The sequence below is a fragment of the Peromyscus leucopus genome, chromosome 7 (assembly GCF_004664715.2).
Source record: "Peromyscus leucopus breed LL Stock chromosome 7, UCI_PerLeu_2.1, whole genome shotgun sequence".
NCBI classification, from domain to species: domain Eukaryota; kingdom Metazoa; phylum Chordata; class Mammalia; order Rodentia; family Cricetidae; genus Peromyscus; species Peromyscus leucopus.
In genome coordinates, this window is record NC_051069.1 from 35195 (window position 1) to 56705 (window position 21511).

General features: G+C 42.4%; 1 protein-coding gene across 2 annotated transcripts in view; it reads right to left on the reverse strand.

The window, feature by feature from the left end:
- Positions 1 to 10122: 10122 nt before the first annotated feature.
- Positions 10123 to 21511, reverse strand: part of Rfx7 (regulatory factor X7) — a 97684-nt gene continuing 86295 nt past the window's right edge. For both annotated transcript variants that reach the window (XM_028865435.2, XM_028865442.2), the window contains exons 9-10: positions 17673 to 17968; positions 10123 to 16320 (exon numbers count right to left, since the gene is read on the reverse strand). In XM_028865435.2, coding sequence (XP_028721268.1) covers positions 13054 to 16320; positions 17673 to 17968 — 3563 coding nt within the window. In that variant the 3' untranslated portion in view covers positions 10123 to 13053. The remainder of the gene's footprint in view (positions 16321 to 17672; positions 17969 to 21511) is intronic.

Consider the following 21511-nt stretch of genomic DNA (forward strand, 5'->3'; position numbering starts at 1 on the left):
TCTCAGAGGTTAAGAGCACTGACTGCTCTTCCAGAGGTCCTGAGTTCAATTCCCAGCAACCACATGGTGGCTCACAACCATCTGTAATGAGATCTGGCGCCCTCTTCTGTATATATAATAAATAAATAAATCTTTAAAATAAATAAATAAATACCTGAATTTGAGACTACTAGAGTTTTCTTAATGCCAGAGGTAGAGACTGGCAAAGGCTTTCCCCTCAGATGGCAGTTGATGTGATTTTTATTTTTTAACTTGCATTAGTATTTTGCCTGCATGTATGTCTGGGTGAGGGTGTCAGGTCTTGGAGTTACAGACTGTCGTGAGCTGCCATGTGGGTGCTGGGCCCTCTGGAGGGGCAGTCAGCTTAGTGCTCTTAACCACTGATGTGATTTTTTTTTTTTTTTTTTCCGAGACAGGGTTTCTCTGTGTAGCTTTGGGTCTGTCCTGGAACTCACTCTGTAGACTAGGCTGGTCTTGAACTCACAGTGTTGTGGCTGCATCGCTAGACCCCCCCAGCAAGACCACCACAGAGCCAATATCTGATGCAAAACACACAGGGTTTATTGATAACAAGCAAGCTCGGCCTTGGTCCGTGTCCAACACTCGACACAGCGGGTGGAGGAGGACAGCCCTGAGCTCTCAGGGTGAGGGGTTTTTAAAGGGAAAAACCAAAAGCAGGGTGGTACAAGCCTTTGTTTTGCATCATATGATTGGGTGAGAGTGTGTAACCTTTGAATTTACTAGTTGGGGTTACAGATATCATTTTTGGGCAGGCCTGGACAAGTCCCAGGCTCTATCCTTGAGCTGCCATGGAGGCTGGCTGTCCCAGCACATTCACATTGACCTATGCACGTAGCTCTAAGCTGGTGAGGGGTCCCAGACAGTAAACAACTGGCTGAACCTTGAGCAGTCAGAGTACGTGCAGAAAGGGAGCTACTGCAAGGACTGTGTCTTTTGTTCACGGCCCTCCCAGAAACTGTTTGCTCAAGTCTCAGGAAACTGAAATTGAGGCCTGATCTCTGAGAGAAGACTGAGCAGCCTGTTATGGCGTCTGCCTGGTCCTTTTAACAGAGATCCGCCTGCCTCTGCCTCTCAAGTGCTGGGATTAAAGGCATGCACCACCACCGCCCAGCTAAAAAAAAATATTTTTATTTTTTGAGATATACCTAGCCAAGTATCACCTTGAGCTCCTGGTATTCCTGTGGCTACTTTTCAGTGCTGGGATTATAGGTGTGCAGCACTATGTGTAGTTTGGCTCCAACGCATGCTTTGTACATGCTAGGTAACCACTCTACCACTCTACTGATTAAACTACATCTGTTAGCATTCAGGCATCTGTACTGGCCCGCCCTCAGGGTCCTGACAGGATAGACCTCAGCTGCAGCCACTAAGAGCACCCACTGTGCACATCTGCTACGTCTCCTTATAAAAGGCGGGCCTTGTACACCTCCCTTCTCTCTCCTTTCTCATCCCTAGGGACCAGTCTCGGCCCCCTTCTCTCCCCTCCCCCTCAATAAACCTATGTGAGCCCTGTTATATGGGGTGACTCCTTCCCACGGTTTTAAAATACAACACAGGCTCCTAGTCGGGGAAGGCTCTCCCAGCAGTCTGAAACGTGCTGGGACCCTGGCACCTGGTCTGCCCGCAACAGCCCTATTTTCCCACCTAACGGATGGGGTCGCTGGGGTCTCTCCATTCAACACCGGCTTTTGGTAAGCCCCCCACTTCTGGCCATTTCCCACGAATGAGGCTTTGAATAAGGCTTCGTTTCTCGAGCACAGTCCTCGCCTTCTGGCTTTTCTCGGAGTCCTGGTACCAGGCGACTGTGTCTCACTCGGGCTCCTAGCCCATCGGCCCCTGCTTTTTTGGACGATGGGCCGCTGGGCAGCTTGTGCCTCCTGGTTGGTCCTCGCTGAATCTCTGGGATGCTATAGGTCCCAGCCCTTGCACCTTTTCTACCTCGCTCATCGAAAATGCACCTACCACCATATAGCACGTGATTTAAGGGCTTAACTTACCTGCCTTTGCAGTCGGACTTGGCTCCATAAAATGGCCTCTACGATCGCCCCATATCCCATGTCCCGGTGTTTCCCAGGACCTTTGTCATTTCTGCCAGCGATCCGATAAATAGATACCCCACTTTCAAGCTTTCTCTTATCAAGTCCCTACTCGGATGTAGCCTTTCATTCTTTGCTCTCCCTGTTGTGTGTGGCGTGTTTGCTTAGTGACATGCCTTGGCAGGGCTGGCCAAAGGTACCCGCTTCACGCTATGACCCCGCCTGCCTGCCTCCGCAGCAGACCTGCTCTTGCACCTGCAACAAATCTGCTTTCTCATTAACCGACAGCTTTGCCGTCCATTCAGTACCACGCGCCTCCAACCATTCCCCTAGAAGCGAGGCTTCATTTCCCGAGCACAGTCTTTTCCTAGCCTTCTGGCTTTTCTCGAAGTCCCGGTACCAGGCGACTGTGTCTCTCGAGGGCTCTTAGCCCTCGGCTCCTGTTCTTGCGTGACAGCGCACTGAACAGCTTGTGCGCGCTTCCTCAGGCCCTGGCTCTTTGCTCGACAGAACATTGAGCGGCTTGTACCATTCTCTCTGCCTCATCCTTGGGAACTGTGCCACACACCCACCTCCTTGATCTCGTTGGAATGCCTTTTGGAGACCCATTGGCCATTCTTTGGACCAGGCAGTTGGGGAACTGAGAAAGAAGTCTCCACTTTCTTCCCTTTTCCTTGCTCCAAGATCTGCTTGTGTCTGTCTGCTCTTCCTCTCTAAATGTTCTGTTTGCTGCAACATGCGAATCAGAGATGGAGAAGCCAGCTTCATCTTGCACAGCACACACTGGGTACTCAACTCCTGTTTAATTCTGTGTGTGTGTGCATGTAACTATTAACAGCACAGCACACACTGGGTACTCAACTCCTGTTTAATTCTGTGTGTGTGTGCATGTAACTATTAACAGCACAGCACACACTGGGTACTCAACTCCTGTTTAATTCTGTGTGTGTGTGTGCATGTAACTATTAACAGCACAGCACACTGGGTACTCAACTCCTGTTTAATTCTCTCTGTGTGTGTGCATGTAACTATTAACAGCACAGCACACACTGGGTACTCAACTCCTGTTTAATTCTGTGTGTATGTGCATGTAACTATTAACAGCAACCACGTGGCTCGCCTCCGGTCTTGGCTGGTGACCTCATCATGATTTCTTGTGAGCTCCAGGGAGTTGACTTGGATCCATCTGAACAACATCTTGCCAGGTCCAGTCGGTGCCAGATGGTTCCACAGAGCCTGGCCATCGAAGTCAAACAGCCAGCTACCCCAGGACGTGGCCAGCACCCTAGTTTTCTCAGGTCCCACCAAGATAACCGATGCCCCCCAGGCCAGCGGGAAGCAGTCTAGAGAACATGGCGCCCTCATCCCGCCTCACCTGCTACCCTTTTCTAACTCCTCACCTTTTTATAATAAACAAAAGGGAGGAGGAATGTTGGCATTTAGGCATCTGTACTGGCCTGCCCTTGGGGTCCTGACAGGATGTCCTCAGCTGCAGCCACTAAGAGCACCCCTGTTCGCATTCGTTATGTTTCCTTATAAAAGGCAGGCCTTGTACACCTCCCAGCTCTCCTTTCTCTCCCTCTTCCCCAGGGACCAGTCTCTGCCTCCTTCTCTCCCCTTCCCTTCAATAAACCTCCAAGAGGGCCCTGTTATATGGTGTGACTCCTTCCCGCCGTTTTTAAAATACAACAACATCCCCAGCCCTAAAGGTACTTTTTGAAAAAGAGAGCACAGCCTGAGTAAGATCAGAGGCAAGAGTATGTGCTTTATCCAGGAAACAGCAAGTTTGGCAGGACAAGTTTTGAAAGATAAAAGTGGGATGTACTGCACAAAGCTTTAGCACTCAGCCCTACCCACTTCTCAAAAGGTTTGAAGGAGCCCACTGCTCAGCACCCTCAGAAGGAGCCTGGATTCTGAGTTATGTCCTTTAAATCTATTATTTGATAGAAAATGGGGGATGATTAAAAAACTGTCTTTCATGGAAGCACATTCAAATACAGAGTAAAGGCCGGGCGGTGGTGGCGCACGCCTTTAATCCCAGCACTCGGGAGGCAGAGCCAGGTGGATCTCTGTGAGTTTGAGGCCAGCCTGGGCTACAGAGTGAGTCCCAGGAAAGGCGCAAAGCTACACAGAGAAACCCTGTCTCGAAAAACCAAAAAAAAAAAAAAAAAAAAAGAGTAAAAACCAAAATTGAACGACGATGAACCTGCACAAATTCATATGCAGATTAAATAGCTGTCTTGATTTTAAGTAACATTCTGGCTGTCTTCCACCCTTCTCCCATCATTTCATCTTCCCCAGGGCATATTCTGTGTTCATCTATGTATTTCAGCGTGAATATATAAAAAAGATGGATGTTATTTACTGTTTTGGTGTCTCCCCGCCCCCCCTCCCCCTCCTGTCCCAGACAGAGTTTCTCTGTTTCCTTGGCTGTACTGGAACCTACTCTGTAGACCAGGTTGGCCTAAAGGTGTGTGCCACTATGTCTAACAGATGGGTATTATTGTATAAACAAAGTGCCCTTAGCACACCCAGTAATTCCTCAGTATCCACGAGGAACAAGCCCTTATTCAAATTTCCTCAACTATTCAGTTTCGTATTGTTTGTTTTGAAGCAGGGTCTCACTGTGTAGCTTTGGCTGGACTGGAACTCAGAGGTCTACCTGACACTGCTTCTCTAGAGCTGGATTGAGGGTGGAAAAAAAATCTGTTTTTAACTTTATGTGCATTGGTATGAGGGTGTTGGATTCCCTGGAATTGGAGTTACAGACAGTTATGAGCTGCCATGTGGGTGCTGGGAATTGAACCTGGGTCCTCTATAAGAGCAGCCAGTGCTCTAAACTGCTGAGCCATCTCTCCAGCTCCGGAAAAATATTTCTTAAAATATTTTATTATTAATTTATTTTTTGAGGGTGAGCCAGCAGTTAAGAGCACTTGCTCTTAAAAAGGACCCAGGTTTGGCTCCCTGTATGGCAGCTCACAACCACCTGAACCTCTAGTTCTAGGGAAACCCAATGCTCTCTTCTAGCCTCTGTGGACAGACATTCAGGCAAGACTCATACATGTAAAATTAAAAAAAGAAAAATCTTTACAAACAACAAAAAACCAGAAAAATATGGGGCTGGAGAGATGGCTCAGCGGTTAAGAGCACTGGCTGTTCTTCCACAGGTCCTGAGTTCAACTCCCAGCACCCACATGGTGGCTCCCAACCATCTGTAATGAGATCTGGTGCCCTCTTCTGACCTGCAGGGACACATGCAGGCAGAACAATGTATACATAATAAATAAATCTTAAAAACAACAACAAAAAAAAAAAAAAAAAAAAAAGAAAAGAAAAAGAAAGAAAGAAAGAAAGAAAGAAAAGAAAAAGAAACCACAAGTAAAATCTAAAGGCAATGAGGAAAAAAATAAAGAAGGTTGGAAGGCAGAAGAACGAAGAGAAATACCAGTCATAAAAGTCAACTCATTCTTATTTTTTAAAGTGGAATGAACTTCAAAGGAGCCAGCTGCTCGATGACTGCAGCAGGTAGTGTGAGCGAGCACCTTGTTGTGTACCGCGTAAGGTACAGACCGGGCTTTAAGATGGAGGCTGCTCTGGTCCTACCTCCTACTGTCCCTGGCACCTTCGTCATTTCATCTCTGAAATACAATCTTCTCAGGTGAAAAGCAATTATTCTTTCAGGGCTGTTATCAGGAAGTGAGAACATATGTGAAATATTTAGTATAGGACCTAATGCAAAGAAATACTCAACACAGGGCAGCAAGGCCATTCTTTATGATAGACTTTTTTACTTATTAAAAACTGTTTTCCAGCTGGGCGGTGGTGGTGCACGCCTTTAATCCCAGCACTCGGGAGGCAAAGGCAGGCGGATCTTTGTGAGTTCGAGGCCAGCCTGGGCTACCAAGTGAGTTCCAGGAAAGGCGCAAAGCTACACAGAAAAACCCTGTCTCAAAAAAACAAAACAACAACAACAACAACAAAACAACAACTGTTTCCCCTTCTCTCCAAGAAAAAGTACTTCTAAGAGAAAGTTTTTTTTTTTTTTTTTTTTTTTTGGTTTTCTGAGATAGGGTTTCTCTGTGCAATAGCTTTGGTTGTCCTAGAACTAACTCTCTTTTTTATTTTTATTTTTTTAAAGATTTATTTATATGACTGCAGGCCATAAGAGGGCGCCAGATCTCCTTACAGATGGCTGTGAGCCACCATGTGGTTGCTGGGAATTGAACTCAGGACCTTTGGAAGAACAGTCAGTGCTCTTAACCTCTGAGCCATCTCTCCAGCCCCTAAAGATTTATTTATTATGTATACAGTACTCTACCTGCATGTATGCCTGCAGACCAGAAGGCACCAGATCTCATTACAAGTGGTTGTGAGCCACCATGTGGCTGCTGGGAATTGAACTCAGGACCTCTGGAAGAGCAGTCAGTGCTCTTAACCACTGAGCCATCTCTCCAGCCTGTTGTTTTTTTTTTTTTTTTTTTTTTTTTTTTTTTTTTTTTTTTTTTTTTTTGAGACAGGGTTTCCCTGTGTAGTTTTGGTTTCTGTCCTGGATCTCGCTCTGTAGACCAGGCTGGCCTCGAACTCAGAGATCTACATGGCCCTGCCTCCCAAGTGCTGGGATTAAAGGTGTTTGCCACCACAGCATGGCTAGAACTCTTTGTAGACCAGGCTGGTCTCAAACTCACAGAGATCTGTCTGCCTCTGCAGTACTGGGATTAAAGGTGTGTGTCACCATTGCCCATCCGGGAAGTCTTTCTTGAAAGTCTTTGTCTTCACTTCCTTCTCCTGTAAGATTATTAACTCTAGAGCAGGAATACATTAAAAAAAACTTTACATTGTATATGATTCAATTAACAAACTTGTAATATGCTGTTTATTATATGTATTTAATAAGAAGTGGTCTACTGCAGTAATAGGAACTGAGACGATTTGTAGCTATGAGAATAATACCCAATTTGTCAGTTTATAGAGGAGGGTGGACAGCAGTTAACAGCTTATACCAGTGAACTTCTAAATGAAGCCTTAAGAACCTTTGGCCTCTCAAGAAACCAACCAACCAACCAACCAACCACCAACCAAAAAAGCCCTGCAGTGTGGCAGATGCCTTTAATTCCAGTACTCTGGAGGCAGGGGCAGGTAGATAGATCTCTATGAGTTAAAGGCCAACCTGGTTTAGAGCTAGTTCCAAGGTCAGCCAAGGCTACACAAAGAAACAGTCTTGAAAAACCAAAATCAAACAAAAACTTTTAGCCTCATGTTTGCCTTCTCTCTCCTCTTCTCCTCCACAGCTTGTTATACAGCCGACTTTGTAATTAATTCCTTACCAGGCTTTGAGCTCTCCAAAAGTGGGCTCAGTATCTTAAGAAGCTGGAAAGATGGCTGAGCAATTTACGAGCAGGCCTACTGCTCTTTCAGGTCCCAGGCTCAGTTCCCAACACCATGTGACTCTAGCTCTTGGAGAACCAACATTCTCCTTTGGGCTCTGTGAGCACCAGCACACATGGATGGATGTACATATGCACATGCACACACATAAAAATAAATACTTAAAATTCTCATTGATCTTACTCAGCTGTTGTCTTCCTTTTGACCACTAATGGTCTCCTCCCAAAGATGAAGTCCTTGATTTTTTTTTCTTTTCTTTTTTTTTTTTTCCAGAGCTGAGGACCGAACCCAGGGCCTTGCGCTTCCTAGCGCTCTACCACTGAGCTAAATCCCTAACCCCGATTTTTTTTTTTTAAAAAGATTTATTTATTATGTATACAGTGTTTGGCCTGCATGTGTTCCTGCAGGCCAGAAGAGGGCACCAAATGGTTGTGAGCCACCATGTGGTTACTGGGAATTGAACTCAGGACCTTTGAAGAGCAGCCAGTGCTCTTAACTTGAGCCATCTTTTTAGCTCATCCTTGATATTTTTATGTTATGAAATCTAAAATTACAGTATATTTATTTATTTTGTGTGTGTACATGTCCACCACAGTAGACATGTTGTAGAATCATTGTCTTTTCACTACTTGGGTCCTGGTAACTGAACTTAGACTGGGGGTAGCTACCTTTACCTGCTGAACCATCTCAATGGCCCAATAGATAACCACATGCCACAGGAAGCATGCTCCTCTTCCAACCTTGAATAATAAACCAATAATCTAGCAAATTGGCTTTTTAGGTTTTTGCTTGTCCAGTGAGACTAGGATGGTGTGTAGAATGACTAACTGGGGAATTCTGGATTTTTCTCTGATAAAGGCAGTAAGAACTGCTGTTACTATCCTTGGGATGAAGGAGGACATAATTAAGCTACAGAAACCACAGTGACTATGAGGAACACAAAAGCGAACTGATGATCAAAGAACTGAAAACACAGAGACCAGAGCTGGCTGTGCAAACCAACCAGTGAGTGAGCTAACTCCTTGAGCTTCTGTCTGCAGCTCTACTTTCCAGAGCTGAAGTGCTGAAGTCTCCATACATTGCAAACTCATCGCAAGCTCCGAGGCTGAGGAAATCGTCCTGCCTTACCACCCCAGTGGTTGGGGCTATAGGGTACGACTTTTGACACTAAAATTTTTAAGAGAACAGCTAAATTTCCCTACGGCTTGAGGCAGTTTTAGCTAAATTTCCTTACAGCTTGAGGCAGTTTTGTACATCATACTTCAAGTAACATCCAGGTGGTTCATTGCTGTGGGATGTTCTGTATGTCCTGTGGGATGTTCTGTATGTCCTATGGGAGCCCGTTCTCGGGTTCCTCATGGCGTTACCCAGCAGGTCTGCATAGAGGATGATTAGGACCTCGGGCCTGAGTGCAGGTGTCTGAGATGGTCTGCACTTGGCTGTGCTGTGGGATGGTCTGTATGTCAAGTTGCTCTGATTGGCCAATAAATGAAACACTGATTGGCTGTGCCTATGCAGGAAGTATAGGCGGAACTAACAGAGAGGAGAAATAAAAGAACAGGGAGGCAGAAGGAGTCACTGCCAGTTGCTGCCAGGACAAGCACATGTGAAGATGCCGGTAAGCCACGAGCCATGTGGCAAGGTATAGATTTGTGGAAATTTAAGCTATAAGAACAGTTAGCAAGAAGCCTGCCACGGCCATACAGCTTGTAAGCAATATAAGTCTCTGTGTTTACTTGGTTGGATCTGAGCAGCTGTGGGACTGGCGGGTGACAAAGGTTTGTCCTGACTGTGGGCAAGGCAAGAAAACTCTAGCTACAGTTCATTGCTTTTGTCTTGAGAGACTGATCTTTTCCAGGGTTACTTCCATTTTCAAGTGCTTTGGAGTTTTGGTTTGTAGGTTCATCTATGTGGGGAGCCTTCCTATATAGTTCACCCCCCTCCTTTCTCAGTCTTCACTCTCCTTTGTGACTGCCCCCTGCCTAATGTGGGAGTCTCCCTGTATTTTACTCCCCTTCCTTGCTGTTTTCACTGACTTTGTGACTGCTTTTACCTGTCTAACCTCAGGGCTCTAGCTGAGGGCTGTCAGCTATTCAAAGATCTGCACATACAGGGAAGGAGGTTGTTTTACCCAGACCATGTCTAGGAGATGTTATAGTCCCAGATGCTGGTTCTTGCTGATTCTGTATCAAAGTAACCAAATTCCATCCTAGACTCTGGTTCCCTTTGTAGGAGCTGAAGTTTCTGATGTCTTCTGCCTCTTTGTAGAGCCATGGCCTGTGTCCTGGCTTACAATTTCTGTACATCTTAACATATCTGGGACTTGAAGATTTTCATGTTTGTATTCAATGCTCCTGAAATACAGCAACCTAGATAGGCCCCAACCTAACAACTGAAAGCAAATATCACGTGAAAGAACAAACAAAAAGATGGCCTTTTTGATAACACAAACTCTATGCCATGTACCATTGGCAACAAAATCTCAAGTGAATAACACAATTCCAGAGAATGGAGAAAGAGCAAGCAGTCAGTTCCTTTGGATCAGCAGAGATGTGGCATGTTTTGAATTGTACCCCCCCCCCCATTTCACCAGTTCAATACAGCATCAGGTACATATTTATAAAATGGCAAATTGCTCATAAAAATACATCCCATAAATCATCTTAACATCCAGTCAGTATAATATAAAACGTTTTTAATTGTTTTTGAAAACATTTAAAAAACAATTTGAGCACTTTTAATAAAAAAAGAGAACTGAAATGCTACTGCGATGTTCCACTACTGTAATCTCAGCAGGTACAACAGACAACAAAGCACCGGGGTCTGACTCTGCACTAAATGAGACACACAACAGGGCTTGCTCTTGTCGCCTCTGGTGTAGTAAGCACACTGTAGTACAAGACTGTTATCTGAACCTCAGATGCACTGCACAAAACACGCTCCTTCCTGCTCAGTTCAAAAGTCAGTGCTTATTGCAATTATATGCAAAAGTATTTACTTCATGAAGTCTTATCATGATAAAACAGTATGCAAAATGTTTCAAACATCAAAACAATGAAAAAAAAAAAACCCAAGAAAAGAACATATTCAACAACAACTAAGCAGAATTAGTAAACATTAAAAAAGCAAAATAACCTGTGAATAACTATGCTCACCTGGTTAACACAGAGCCAGTTTCAATACAGCCAAGAGGGGAAAAAAAGTGGTTACAGGATTACCTAGTACTGTACAAGATAAGTCAAGAACACTCATGCACATTTTGTGATCATGTATTAACATGGTGAAGCAAACTAAATTCTTCCTGCTGTAATATTCTCATGTAAGAGAATAAGAAATAGAAATATCTCATTGAGATCAGTGCACATTGCTACATAAGACAATTTCATCTGTCACTTTGATGATATTTTGTCTTTTCATAATGAAACACATTTAAAAATTTTAATCTGTGGACTGTACTGGTTGCATTTATCCTAAGAGATGTGCCTACCACAGGTTCAACAAATTTAGTGCAATATATGAACCCCAAAAAGTTTGCTGGACGAATTCAGCCAAATTTAAAGAGTTTGCTGCAATACTGTACAGGGGGGGTTTAAAAATCCTCCAGTCTCTATACTTTTTTTTTTTTTTATCAAAAAAGATTTCCATTATTTTTATATTAGTAGGAAGCTAACAATGTAAACAGGGATTAGAATGGCCTCAAAGTCTCCTTTTCAGAGTATCTCACTGAGAAAGGCTCCCATCATCTGTTAGAAGAAATCACACAGTCTCCTTTGGGTATTACATACTTTGGTGTGCAGTAGTGCTGTGTCTCAATGTACAGTGAAGAAATAACTAGTATCAAGAAAAAAAAAAACCTAACAAATCATTAAACCAAATTAACAGCAAACACACACATATGCCAGTAACTAGGACATATCCATAGATAAACCTCTGAGCCAACTCTAGCACCATTGATTTATTAGAATATGTTAATACCCTACTCTTCAAACCTGTTGAACAATGGACCCTTATTAAATTAACTCTTCCATTATATTTGTTTAATATTCAGATTGCAGTCTTCTGATTTATTTTTGAATTAAGGTAAAGAAAAGTTTGGCTAGGTTCAGGAGAGTACAGTGAATGGTTTCATGTTAGCTTTTAAGAACTTAAGGTTAACTTTAATCTCTTTGAAAATTATCTTGAAACTCACTTAAATGAAGCTGCCCACTAGTTTTGTGTTAACATGAAATTCATAAATACTATTCATAAACCAAAATGGGAGCCATAGAGAAACACTTTAAAACAAATCCTGAGTGCTTTACTTCTTTTGCAACTGTGTCCATCACAATAAATAAGTTAAGCAAGTAATAAAATGCTCCTCTTCTTCAAGTACTATTATCACCCACTTTGTTTTATCAGAGATACAAAGGTCTGAGGCTACACCTCACATGAGGAAATGCTTTTTTGCTGGGCTCTTAACATTATCTCTTTCCTGCTTGGTGTTCTGCAAAGGATCCATGATCAAACTGCATTACTACATTCCGAGAAGCGAGGGAGTGAGCAAGCTGAGGAAAGCCGATCACTAAAGGACACCATGGCGACAGCATCAAAGTCAGTCTGTAGTAGAACTTCAGTATGTACACAGAGCTATGGTGAAGAAACTAAGAAAAAGCCTCTACTGCCCTTCTAACACTCCAATCTCAACAAGCAAATAATAAAACACGAGACAGTTTCCTAACATGCTTGTACTTCTGCTATTAAATTTCAATGTCTAGTGTGTGTGTGTGTGTGTGTGTGTGTGTGTGTGTGTGTGTGTGTAAGAAATGGGAAGGGGAGGGAAGGAGAGGAAGAGGGAGGGGGAACTGGAGTGGGAGTGGGAGGGACAGGAAGAGAGGAGAGCCAAAGTGTGTGAGCTAGAGAGCTCCATTTTAAAAGCCACCTTTTAAAACTGGACTAATGCAATGTCACAAATAAATGGCTACTAGTTTTCCTCTTAAAATTTTAGTGCAGCTTTTACTTTCCTTAAATTAACATTTGTTTTCCATTATTTTCTCCTACATAAGCCCTTCATTGTGGGAGTAAATGGTACCAAAGCCCCAGAAAGTCCTACAGAGATTTCTCATCCTACAGTAGCTTCATGTTTCAAGCTTAAATATTTATAATAACCTGAATATTATCCCTGTTTTAAGGAAGACTCTCTTGCCTACAGTTTACCTTAGCTATGATTTCATACCTAAAAGATAATGCCAACAACAAAACAGCCTATGACTAAAAATGGATGGTTTCTTTTAAATTCTTTGTAGATCAACTGATGAATTAAAATAAACTTATATAAAATAAAAACCCAGAATGCTCTTGTAAAAAGCTGGATTCTTTACTAGCAAATGTGATTAAATGGGGAACATTATAAAATTTAAAACCTAATACTTGCTCTACAGCCTACTGTCTTCAGAAACTTGTCCAGAACTGAGGCAAGTCTAACCATTTCCTACTGAAGAAGAAACCACTTCTGCAGCAAACGCTTTTAAAATGTCACAATTAATAGTGTTTCTGCTGCGGGAGGCACTTCCATTAAGACAAATACAATACATATGTCTTTAGATACAGTGTGCTACATATTATAAAACACAATTTATCCCAACATTTCAACAGTAGGATGGTCCTTGCTTTCTATCCATTCAAAACCTGATGAAGTCATAGAGTTCATTGACTCACTGCAAATCTGTTGAAACAGTGGGTCATTCTTTAATTCTTCCAGTGTGGCTTCATCATCCTGTCCCTGCTGACGACCTGGATCAAACAGTAGATTTGGGTCTAAGGTGTTCAAATCATTGATGCTGCCTGAGAGGTCAGAAGACAACCTGATGTCGCTAGGGAAATCGGATGCAGTGCTGGTGAGCTCAGATGCTCCCTGACCTCCCAGCTGCTGGCTGGTTTGCAGGTTGTCTCCACTCAACAGGTCTTTAACAGTGCTACTGAAATCTAACTGCTGTTCTCCAATTTCAGATTGTGCTTGATTATCTCCAGGAGAAAAACTGATCTGATCGGTGCTATTACTTTTGGTGAGGTAAGATGGTGTTTGGAATTCATAAACAGAAGTGCTGGAATCGATCATATTTTGTGAATTGGCACTAGGAAAAACAGAGGACGTTTCCAAAATCTGAGTGAGATTCATTCGGGCTGTATAATTGGAGGGCACGTTGTTCATTCCCAAACCTCTCACTGCATCATCATTGTCAGAATCGAGTTTACTCAACAAAACATTAGTGATTTTTTTACTGTTTGTTTGCTTCTGCAGAGCGTTTGGGAAAGCTGTCTGCATCATGACAGTCAAGGGAACTGACTGACTTCTTTGAGCTATGTTGTTGGCACATGCATCTGTGTGAACATTTGTGAAAACATGAACTTCTGGGGTTACTGGACTTCCAAAGGGGGTTACATTAGACCGTGGGATATTAGACACAGGATAGAGGGTGCTTCCACTAAGATTCCGTTGACGATGGACAGCAGGGCTCACACTCCGGCACCTGAAGTTGTTGCTGGCAGATGAATTCGTTCCTTTGTTATCAAGAGGAGCAGGGACTGCAAACCCTTCCTGCTTGTTGGTGTTTACAGTGGCACCTTGATGCTGCACAGGAGAGACGGGAGTCAAACGACCAAAGTGAGTGTCATGGTGTCTGGACTGAGACTGGTATGACTGTCCAGGCACAGCAAAGGCATGGGGTTTCCTGAAACGATCTTCTACTAGTTCCTGATAGCTTGGGAGAATGCCATGGCCAGAAACTGATGAATTACCAACCCCACCATACCCATTATTCATCCATTCAAGCTTGGTTTTATCAGGGTGTGTGGCCATGGGTCTTTGCATTGGTTTCACAGGACTGCTTGAGACAATGCTGGCATCATGATAAGCCATACTGGAGCTTATTGGGGTGAATGCAAATGGATTCCTGCATTCAACAGGGCTTGGAGGGACGCTACTGCTGCAATTAGAATGCGGAGTACCAATGGGTGTGTGTCGGCTACTTCCTAAAGCACTATCCACAGGTGTTGTCTGGGCAAGCCTGGAGCAAGGGCTCTCCCGTGATAGACTCTGAGACCCAGCAATCATTTCAGATGTTGGAGTTGGGGTTGGGGTTGGGGTTGGTGTAGGAGTGGGTGTGGGTGTAGGTGTGTGAATTGGAGTGCCATTGCTATGGATTGGGTGATAGAAGTGGGTGCTGGAAGCATGAGATGACATTGGAGCTCCTGGAGTTACTGACTGACTCTGAAGGGTCATTCCCAAGCAGTTACCATAAGAATGGGAATTATTCATTGACATCTGCTGCTCCATTAGCACCAGCTCTTCTACAATGCTATCTTGTGTAAGTTCATCATCAAAAGGGAAGTAGCTTTCATTTGTCTGGGAAACAGAAGACTCAAACTCTTTCAGTTCGGACTGCAATGGTAACTGATCTGAAGACTGTGCTTGTATTTGATTCAAAGAAGATTCTGGGATCCGGCTATGTAGCTGCTGGCTGTATGAGTCCTGTGGCAGTCCTTCTAATTCCCATACAGACTTCTCTAAATCATGGATATCAGAATGCTCAGGCATTGTCATAACACTAATATCTTGCTGCTGTTCACAGCTGGCAGCTATGAAGTCAGAATCCTTAGGAACTTGTTGCCATTCGTTAGGATTAAAGCTGCCATCTGATTTTGACTCATGGTCCAAGAGAAAGACACTCCCTTCAAGTTTTACTTTTACATCTGGAGACGATGAAGGTGTCGTTTGCTGCTCCAGAACTGATTCACTGGCAACAAGAGTAGGGTTCAAGGGCTGATCGTCTGTAACGTGGGAACCAACACTGACTGACACCTTGTTAGGCATCTGAGCACCTGCTGTTGGACTTTCTGTTCTCCCTGAAGGTGGCACCTTTTGGTCCTTCTGGACAGTACCTGGTTTCTGACCTTCTATGGTAACTGCAGAAAGCTGTTCCACAATTGGTTTCTTTACAGGGGGCACCTGAGACTCTTGCAGTGTGGCAGACAGTCGTTTTCTTGGACTTTTAGTGCATAATTTAGGGTCTTTATTTGCTGCGTCACCATTAGATGGTGAGCTGGTGCTGGTGAAGTTCTGAGTAGCAACCGAGAGAGTAGCAGTGCTTTGATTATTGCCTGCCGAGATGCCTGGCAGAATTTCATTACAGCGACTTTTACATTTGGTCCTCTGGTCACAGACCTTAGTTGCTTTGACTTCAATGACACCTTCGTTGGAAGGTTTCGGTACTGCTCCATCTGTGTTACTTTTCTGCCCCCAAAGGGCACTAGGTGTTGTTAGGGGAGCTTTAGTCCCCTCCGAGTTCTCTTGGCACTGCAGAGGATGCTCATCTGATGAACCTTCTGGTTCCATTTTGACTTCCACAGCAGAAGTTCCCCCAGTGCTGCTGGCCCTAGACCCAGGAGACTGAAGGGAAACGACAGAGCCATTCTTGATCTGAGGAACGCTCCTTGATTCTTCTGTTGTTCCAGTAGCACTGCTGACTGAGGCAGAGTGTTTAAGGGGGGCATTATTGTTACTGGGTGTGAGGGATATTGTTGTCATTTTCACCACATTTAGAGAGCTCATGTGCGATGCAGGTACAACAGCAGTTTTGATGGGACTGCTAGTAAAGAGCACAGTTGTAGGTGAGCGGATGGTGAGTGCACTGGTGTTTGCTGGCTTGGGTAAGATCTGAGGGTAGCGGTGGCGGGCAGAACGGTCCCCACCAGGACTGGCTGGAACGTTCTGAGGAGTCTTTGGTGTCTGTTTCACAGACTGCATGTGCTGAGTGACCACCTGCACATTGAGAGGAAGAACCTTGCCATCAGGAGAACTCATTGGACTTGGTGAAGTTACTAACTGCCTGGTCCTCTGGACCTGCAAAAACGTAGAAAACACGAAGTCCATTTTAATAGGTCTAGGTTACAACAGTATGTTGTACATCTACATAGTATTAAAGGATTTATTAAGTGTTAATTAAGAAGAAGTAAGGTAGTTTTAATGTTAGAAGAGAGTTCTATGGGGTCATTCTGTATATAAGTAGACCCACAAATGTGCTAACAAATAGAGCCATAATGCAACAAAGTTATGAAACAGTAATACACAGGGGAAAACTAGGTTACTTACCAGTTGACAGAACAAAATACTTCATACCTATGATAAATACTTGCCTAACTAGTGGGTTAATGAGGTTACAGGGAGAAGAGCTACAATCATGAAGAAAGGTAAAGTATCTACTGGAATCTGTTCTAAGAAGACAGCTCACCCCGAGGGGGACGTTCAGAGCCTTAAACACTACCAAGGATAAGGAGGTCCGAGACAAAATTGAGATCTCCTGAAGTCTGTTCCTCAGGGGACAATATAGATATCAGCTATTTGAAGTTTTAATGGAATAGCAATGATAAAGATACTTATATGGAGAAGAAAAATAAGAGAAAATATTCCCTTAATAATAATACCAATAATAATGTAAGGTTATTACTTTACTTTAGAAAGATACACTTGCATTTGAAAAATCCCTTTACTATGTTAGTTGTGATAGTAACCTGAACAATATTCTACTCCTAAATCTACCCAGCTAACCGCAGAAGCAGGCTCACATTAAATTATAAAATCACTAACAATATTCTACTCCTAAATCTACCCAGCTAACCGCAGAAGCAGGCTCACATTAAATTATAAAATCACTAACACTATATTCTAATTTGATCTACTTCAATATTCAGAACATTTAGGCTCTCAAAAGTTTATGGTTATATTTTTTTTCTTTTTGTTTTTTGAGACAGGGTTTCTTTGTGTAGCATTGTGCCTTTCCTGGAACTCACTCTGTAGCCCAGGCTGGCCTCAAGCTCACAGAGATCCACCTGCCTCTGCTTCCCGAGTGCTGGGATTAAAGGCGTATGCCACTACCGCCCGGCTGATTATATTTTCTTGACTCAGCCTGAGATAAAACAACTTCGAAATGGATTTATTCTTACTCAAGTTCTGACTGGTTATATGCACACCTTACAAATCTTCATCCTTTCTATCTTCCCTTCTGTTAGGTTTACAGTTTGCTTTTCATCAGCAATACACACTAAAATGAAAGAAAAACGACCGAAGGGGAGTCTGGTCATAAAGCCAGCTTATGATTATAGCTACATATACCCTTGCCTTCTCACCTGCCACTTCTAATAAAATAAATGACTTCTCAGCATCTCAGTAAGGCCAAACTCTAGTAATACTATTACCGGAATGGGACTAGGGACAGCTGCCACCACGATTCCAATGGGCTGGGGAGAAAGGATAGCAGGGTTTCCATTGGGTAGATTAGCCACTCCATTAGCTGTAGTGCCTTCTGGTTTTTTTGCTGAGGATTCTCCTGGCAATGGGGATTGTAGTTTCTGTTCTTGCTGCTTTTTTTGAATTTTCCGTTGCAACTGTTGCTTAGCATCAATCGGAGATGGCAAAGTCTTTACTTGAGGTTGAAAAGAATTACTTTCAGCTGTAGGTATAAAAGCAGAGGGCTGGGGAATTCCTTTGAGTCCTGAAAATAAACACAAAGGAAAGCTAAAATAAATGCTGGCTCTTGTGGAAAACCGCATTACTCAGTTTGAGTATGTAGCTAGCTAGCTACAGGAAAAACAACTAAGCCAGCACATTGTAATTCACATCTTAGTTACAAAGCAAAGTAATAGACTTTCATTTATAAATATTTGTCAGCAAGATTTTGACATCCTAAAATACGATTTGACCAGGACAGTTTCAGTTAAGTAAACAATGGCAAACAATTTTAAAAGATTAGCTATATCATAAATTTGGGGACACTAACAAAAATGCATGCCAACAGAGCATTTTTACATTGTATTAGATGACAGCAAGTTTTCCTATCCCTTTCTGTAATTAGGATGAAATTAATACATTTCATAATTTTAATATTCAGCCCATAAGGATAACCTAATAAATATTCACTAAAACCACTCCATAGCCTAGAAAAATTTATGTGGGGAAAACAAGTTTTTAATCTTACCAGAAATTCACAAAAATATGAACCATTATTTTAATTGTTACTTTATGGTTATTCCAGTGTGACCTAGAGGAATTAAGAAGCAGAATTTCTAATGTTAAGGCATTTTGAAAAGTGTTACTAAGAAAACTATTAAATAGAGTAGCAAGATAGCAGGAAAAAAAAAAAGCAAGATCAATGTTAAGAAAACTGAGTATGTAACAAAAGCCCTTTTACAAAGCTCGTTCTGTACGTGGGAAGTGGCACTAAGGTAGTAGGAAGTTCCCGTATGCTGTGGAGGGGCAGGGTAGCCTGCTCTGGCACCTTGCCTTCTGTCCCGTCCTGCTCTTTAGCTCTCTAGTTAAAGCTACAACTGGGTGCGGGCAGGGGAGGAAGGCTGGAAGACAGAAAGACACAGGAGCTCTCTTCTGCACAATCTGGTCGGCAATCCTTCAGTTTGGATCTTCTCTCTTTCTTTTAAATCATGTAATTATTGTTTTTTCCTAGTTGAACTTAGCCTCACGGCTTCCTCTGGCTCTGTCTCAGCTTTCTTCCCAGCACCTGCACACCCAGTAAAACCTCTGCCAATGGCTCACAGCTTCCTGTCTTGTCCTCTTGCCAGAGTCTCTGAACAGGAATGAGTTCCAAGCAGCTGACTCACAAAAAGGACATTTGTAACAACCTGTTCTTAAGACAGAGACTGTATCTATAAAAAAAAAAAATTAATTTACCTTCAAAGGGTGAAAATATTTATCATAAATATTCTTTTAAAAGTTTACTGAGTTAAGAACAAAATTTTAAGAGATTTAAAGTTTTCAGTAATGATATAACTGGTAAAAAGTTCAATGTCCCCATAAATTGCTTTTAAATATGGAAATCACCTCTTCATATGTATAATTTTTAGTACATTTTAAAGATTTATTACTTTATGTGTATGAATGTTTTGTTTTCCTGTATGTGCATTATGTGTACGCCTGGTACCTGCAAAGGTCAGAAGAGGGCTTCAGATCTCCTGGGACAGGAGTTACGTGGTTGAGAGCTGACACGTGGGTCCTGGGAATAGAACCTAGGTTCTCTCCATGTGCTCTCAACTGCCGAGCCATCTCTCCATTTCACACCTATTCCTCAAAAATTCTTTTATTCTCTTTTGGTCAGTCTTGCAAAGAATGGGAAACAGATGGAGCTGCCTCCTCCATAAGAACTCTAAGCCCTATCAACAGAGGTGCCTTCCCACTCTCAGTGGAGATAGTGAAGGCTCCACACCCCTCAAAGTCTTATTTTTCCAGACGGTAAGAAGGTAGTATGAAATAACTGAGGCAACCTGGGGCTTTGGAGATAGGCAAACAGGATTTAAATCCTTGCTGCATTACTTATCTGGCCAAGGATAAACTATTTTACCTCCCAAAGTCTGTTTCCTAGAGTGAAACCACCTATTTCACAAGCCTACTAAGGAAATTAGGGGAGGTAACATGTATGTGAGCTACTTAGCTACAAACACTGGACTTAATAAGCACTACCATGCGTGAGTCTAACTAAGTGAAAAGTCAGGTTTGGTCTCACACAGTTTATATTCAGGAAGGAAAAGCTATGACTAGCTACTGTGAGAGGCTGTTTTGCTGATACTGGTTCTCAACTGGTAGTGAAGTGAGGAGATCACACACACACACACACACACACACACACACACACACACACACACAAACAGTAATTCTTTTCAGGATAAATGTACTGCAGATTTAAAAATATTTAGTTTTAACTTAGAAGAATTATCTTGGAAAACAAGTTTGTGTTAATATTCTGTTCACAGAAATAATTTTCTAAAGTAAAGTAATGTAATATATTCACTCTACAACCTCAGGTAAAACTGAAATAAGGCATTTAAAAATTCCCATCAGAATTGATACCATACACACAGCTATTAATTTAGGAGTGTATCAGATATTTGAATAATAATATTAATTGCTAAAATTGTCAGTTCTAAAAATTTCTCTTTGAATTAAAATTCTCACTTAAACATCCTTAAAAAATTTCTTGGGTTGGAGAGATGGCTCAGCAGTTAAGGGCACTGGCTATTCTTCCAGAGGACCTGGGTTCAATTCCTAGCATCCACATGGCAGCTCACAACTGTAACTCCAGATCTAGGGGACCCGACACCCTCACACAGACATACATGAGGGCAAAACACCAATGTACATAAAATAAAAACAGATAAGTTAAAAAAAATTTCTCTTGAAGCCAGGTGTGGTAAACACCTTGGAGACAGAGGTAGGAGGGTTTCTATGAGTTCAAGGTCAGCCTGGCCTACATTATGAGTCCCAGGACAGCCTGGGCTCTATACAATAGAGACCCCGTCTAAAAACAAACAAAATAAAAACAAAACTTTTGCTATTTTATAGTACTACTTCAAAAAGTTTATTATTTATGAAACCAGGTAATCAGTCACGGTGTTCAAGATTTTTTTATTTATAAGCTTAATTTCTGGGATAGAAGCCTAACACATAATTTTAAAATTTAATCTTATTTTACTTTTAACGTCTAATTAATTTAGACACATAGAATATTCTTTACATTTAAAAACAGCCACCTTTTTTTTTTTAAAAAAAATTGAAAAAAAGTATTGCTGGGCAGTGGTGGATCATTTCCCTCTTCAAACTTTGAACAGTAATTCTAAGGCACACTGTCTTTCCTGATATGTGACAAAATACAATTCACATGGCTCTCTCTCTTGCTTGCTTCAAAGATCAGATAAAATAATAACTGAATAATAACTGGTCTTGAGTGTAATGCCCATTTAAAATGTTAAACTTTTAAAAGTGCTGGGTGTGGTGGCACACGCCTTTAATCTCAGCACTCGGGAGGCAAAAGCAGGTGGGTCCCTGTGAGTTTGAGGCCAGGCTGGTCTACAAAGCAAATTCCAGGACAGCCAGCGCTGTTACACAGAGAAACCCGCCCCCCCCCCAAAAAAAAACCAACAATCAACACATAAACAAACAAACAGTATTATAGGGAAATTCAAATAGTTTATTCCAGCAGAGCAGTATACAAAAGTATAGGATTAAGCTCTACAATATAACAAAATAGTTT